The sequence below is a fragment of the Camelina sativa genome, chromosome 5, assembly GCF_030686135.1.
Source record: "Camelina sativa cultivar CO46 ecotype springtype chromosome 5, ASM3068613v1".
Lineage (NCBI taxonomy): Eukaryota > Viridiplantae > Streptophyta > Magnoliopsida > Brassicales > Brassicaceae > Camelina > Camelina sativa.
This window is the reverse complement of record NC_141884.1, coordinates 31,897,958-31,903,126: the sequence shown is the minus strand read 5'-3', so window position 1 is coordinate 31,903,126 and position 5,169 is coordinate 31,897,958. Positions and strand designations below refer to the sequence as shown.

At 35.2% G+C, this 5,169-nt stretch overlaps 1 protein-coding gene across 1 annotated transcript; it reads right to left on the bottom strand.

Moving 5' to 3' along the window:
* Positions 1–3,605: 3,605 nt before the first annotated feature.
* Positions 3,606–4,781, bottom strand: LOC147944572 (uncharacterized). Its single transcript, XM_087512649.1, has one exon. The coding sequence runs from the start codon at positions 4,779–4,781 to the stop codon at positions 3,606–3,608; it is 1,176 nt and encodes a 391-aa protein (XP_087368775.1).
* Between the last annotated feature and the right edge of the window lie 388 nt (positions 4,782–5,169).

Genomic DNA, 5,169 nt, shown 5'->3' with positions numbered 1-5,169 from the left:
ACTACCGCGTCCCTGCTCCTCATTAAGGGTTTTCTATTTTGTTCCCCTCACGTGACCGGTCCCCCAGCTCGTCGCTCCCTTTTTTATTAAAAGAGTAAATTAGGGCTTTTGGTTTAGGCTGGTTTAGTTTCCGGTTTAATAAACAAAACTCAATTAAACCATATGATCACATATATAATTAAGCTCTGTTTAATTAACAACTCCTCCTAAACCAACCATACTAAACCGATTCAACTTCAGTTTCCGACATAAACTCAAATCATTTATATATTAATTTTTTTTTGGGACACGGGCGTTACAAACATAAACAATACCAATAATCCAATAAATAATTCTAATAACGAATATCTCAATCCAAATTCTAACAAGTCATAAACAACCAAAGTGAAGAAGCAATCATCAGCATCCTAGAATGTTCTAATGACTCAACTCTAGCAACCTAACAAAAGCTAGCCCACAATCAATCAAGCGTCTAGAACATCCTCCTATTCATCGCCCTGATTTAACGATCACACTTTGCCTTTACCTGCACCACAACACCAAAGAGAGGCGTAAGTACTACCAGAAATATTTAGAGAGGCAATTCTCCCATCTACTGGTCTACACACACAAACAACAATCACAATAAGTCATAATCAGCCAAACCACAAAGCACACAAAACAGTCATCAGTTGTGATCCAGGGTCGACCGATGCAACTTTTCCTTGCATCCACCGACGCACACCTTGCATCGACCGATACAACTCCATTGCATCGACCGATGCGTTCCTTGCAACGACCAATGCAATCCTCCAAATCACTAGCTGTGTCGACCGAAGCAGCGTACCGACTACTCGCGAATCCTCGCGACTGCATCGATCGATGCATCTGCCCTAGCGTTAATTCCCGAACGCTGTCATCGACAAGATTCGTCCTCCATACCACAACTCGACCATGAATACATCCACAACCAAAAAAAGTCACAAGAAAACACGAAAATCAGATCCAACAATGAATGAATCGACCAAAACACAGAGAAAACATAGAAAACTCAGAGATCTAATGCTATGATAATCCATGGTCATGCACTCACCTTGAGAATGGCGAAAGTGATCTTAAAAGCACGAGAACATTTCCACAATCCCCAAAACGTCCTCTATCATAGATCTTCACTCCCACAAAAGAAATACTCTCAAGAACGACACCAAAAACTCACAAAAACTCAATGGAATCTTTCTCTCCTTCTCTCACACCCTTTAGAACTCAAGAATGGCAAAAACCCTCACATAAGTCGAGCCTACACCTTTTATACCAGATTATAGGGTTTCGAAAAAAACAAAACGCAACTAAACGAGCATTTCACTTAGTCGTTCCGCACAAAACAAACCTTGCATTGATTGACGCACACCCTAAACCGGGATTCTAGTTTTCAGGTGTTACAATTTTCCCGGACCAACAAGGATTTGCCCTCGAATCCTGCAGTACCGTCCATCCGCCAAGGACCTCCATGTAACCGTCACCACGTCCCGCACATTCTCTGACCGGACTAAACACCATCAGCCAAGGTTTTTCGTGCAACTGTCGCAATAACCCGCACACCCACGTGGCCCAACGGTCCACATAAACCTGACCCCACTGGTCAGCACTACTCAAAACCCAAGATCATTCCCGACCTTAAAATGTGAGGGTTAGATGAATTATTTTTTGCCTAAAATACTCTTTTTGCTTTGTTAGAAAAAAAATAAAGTCAAATTTATCCTTCCAGAAATTTTATTAAAGAAAATCAAAATATTTTCAAAAGTCTGCCAGACTAGTTGTGATAGATTAATTTATGTACGACAGATTTGTTTTTGCACAACCAATTTATTTTTGTATGACTGATTTTTTATAACTGTGACAACCCGTCCCGCGGACCCTACTAGCCCACCGCTAGCTGCCCCAATGGACCGTCTGTGGACCCTGCTAGCCCACTGCTAGCCGGCCCAACAGACTCCAAGCTAGCCCTGTAGGGCATCGATCCTAACCCATCACTGTGGATATCCCAATCCACCAGTAGGTTATTGGTGCGCCAGGTGTTCTTCGAACCCTGGTCCTCACCCTTTAACAACCTTTCCACAGGACAAGCTGTCACCAATTGACCTCACCCTTTAATATGACAGATTTGATATAATGTCTGGCAGATTTATTTTCTACAGTTATTTCAGATTTATTTTCTTGATTAAAAATCTGTCGTAACATGACATATTTTTTTATAGAGAAATAATTACTAGGTTGACTTCTAGTGATAACAGATTATTTTTAAGTTACAATAGATTTTTTAATTTAACCAAAAATCTGTCGTTTGATAACAAATTTATAATATTTTTTAAAAATTGCTAAAATGACCTATGTGAACACCATATGTTATAGCAGATTTGTTTATGTTATGACAATTTTTTTGTTTGCTTCCAAAAATCTGGTGTTTGATAACAGATTTATTAGATGCAAAATGTAAATATAGTGACAACAGATTTGTTATAAGTTATATTTTTCAGTCATATTTTTTTTAATTATATTTGTTATAAATCATATTATGAATCATATTTTAAACTCATATATTTAAAGCATATTTTATACATTTTAATTTTTCTAAATCATATTAAAAAGTTTAGCATCATATTTGTATATATAATATTATATTTTCATAAATATTATTTTAATATTTTTTATATACATTATTTTTAGTTATAATTTCATACATTATATTTTTTATAAAACTTATTTAAACTATATAATCTTAAACTTCATATTTTTAAATCATATCTTTTTACATAATATTTTTATAAACAGGTTTTGAATATTATTTTTATATATTATATTTTAAATCATATTTCATTTTTGTAAATTATATTTAAAAAATAAAAATCATATTTTTAATCATTTTATATTTTTCATTAAACATATTATTAAATCAAAATATTAAATACTTTAATTCTTTGGTTTTAGTTTTTAAAAATAAATAAAAAAAGAACAAAATTCTGGGTTTTTAGTCTTTTTACGTAAAATTGGTGTCATTCTAGTTATTGGATAGGATAGAGTATTAATCTAGCAATTAATTGCCAAATTTGTGTCAAACTGGTATATTTTTACATATATATGTGTGTAATTTTAAAGATTATTTTGTGGTATACCACAGGTTAAATCCTAAGAAAAAATTGTTTTCGAAGTTATTAATTCTAATGATTACGACTGGTATATCGATCAAAAATTTTGATACAGTATATTGTTGTGTTTTATAAATAGAGTACCCTCAAAATAACACTAAAACTGACAATTACAGAACACACTCTATAAATTTCCAAAATAACATTATTTGTCACAATTATAATATTATAATATTTTTAACAATTTTTTCTTATATTTTGGTTACCTATTTTACATTAATGGTAGAGTTTAATGTTTAAAATTTATGGTTTAATTTTGGAAGTTTAATTCTAATACATGATGCTATTTTTGGAACTTGGAAGCAAGACTTATTTTGTGCTATTTGTGAAAATTGTCCAATTTATTGTTATAAAAAAATTATATGATATAGACATGTTTATTGTTTTTTTTTATATTCAAATAAAAAGATCATTATGTAAAATCTACAAAAGCTGAAGCAACTTCCCCACAGATTTCTGGAATATCCCATTGACATCTCTGAGTTTTTCAATTCTTTTTCTCGCTCTGTTTATTTTAACTGAAGCATGGAAGAACTTGGAATTTCTATCACCTTTTCTTAACCACTTTTGCCTGCTTTTCTGATGCCAATATTTTTCCTCTTCTTTGTAAGCCAAAGCGAATTCTCTCTTAAGAACCCGAATCTTCTGAAAATTAGGCCACCTATCTGACTGTTCTTTCTCCAAAGCAACTTCAATCTGTTTGATTTTGTCAAAAGCATTCATGGAGTTCTTTTTTTTCCAGGAGCTTAGAGTTTTTCTGCACTCTCTTAGTCGATCTGCCACTGATAGATTAAACCCTGTTCTCTGCGAAAACCATGCTTTCAAAATAGCTTCCTTTACCCCATTTGTGTGCAAAAAACGACTGTCGAACCGAAACTGACATTTATAGGATTGTTGAGAAGACATCAACTTTACAAGGACTGATCTATGATCTGATCTTCTCATATCCAAAAAGGCTTGATTAGAGGCTGGAAATTGAACAAACCGCTCGCTATTTCCAAACGCCCTGTCTAATCTGCTTTGAATCCAAAGGTCACCCCTTTTACCCGCCCATGTAAATTTATTCCCTTGACTAGGAAGCTCAACCATATCGCATGCTTTTAACATATCAGAGAAAGGTTTAAAGGATGCATCACTTCTTCTTGGGCCACCCAGTTTTTCCCCATTGTGCAAAATCTCGTTGAAGTCACCAAGGATGCACCACCTATCTCTCCTTTCAATTCCCAGCCGCGATAATCTTTCCCAGACTTCACTTCTGTTACTCTTATTCGGGTTACCATAAACACAAGAAACATAAAAGTGTAAAGCTCCATACTGGACTTGAACATCCAACATGTTCTTATCAAAAAAGATGAAATCCAGCTTTATACTATTTTTCCAAAATAGAGCCAGCTCTCCACACTTTCCAATGGGGTCGACTGTAAAAACTCTATCATAGCCTAACCATTCTTGTAGGTCTACTAGAACATCTCTTTTATTCATAGTCTCCATAAAAAAAAGCATCTCTGGGAAATGTTTCTTACGCATTTCTTTTAGACGGGGAATCGCCAAGTCTTGAGACCGTCCCAAACCCTGACAATTCCAGCTCATTATACTCATTGGGCGGTAGGAAATCCCTCCTTTGGGATCACCTCTTTGAGATTAAGCTTTGTTGATTTAGCAGTGCTTGTTCCCACAATATCTGCTTTTCTCTTTTCTTTCACCCCAATGTTTAACCCCAAATTCAGACTGGTACAACCTTCAGGCTGCGAAGTAGGCTTTGGCTGGAAAATCCTTGTGAATTTTGACGGTTTCTTTCTTGGCTTAAGTTTTTTCGAGCCAGTCCCGGAAGGTCCGGCCTCAAAAAAGCCAGTCCTATAAACCGTCAGACTGACTTGAAAAGGTTGTGAAAGAGTGAGAAAGTTTTCTCGAGAAACACTCGAACCATAAACTACCTGCTCCATTGGCCAAGTTCTATCTTCCTTCAAGAATGGCTCAGAGATACTTG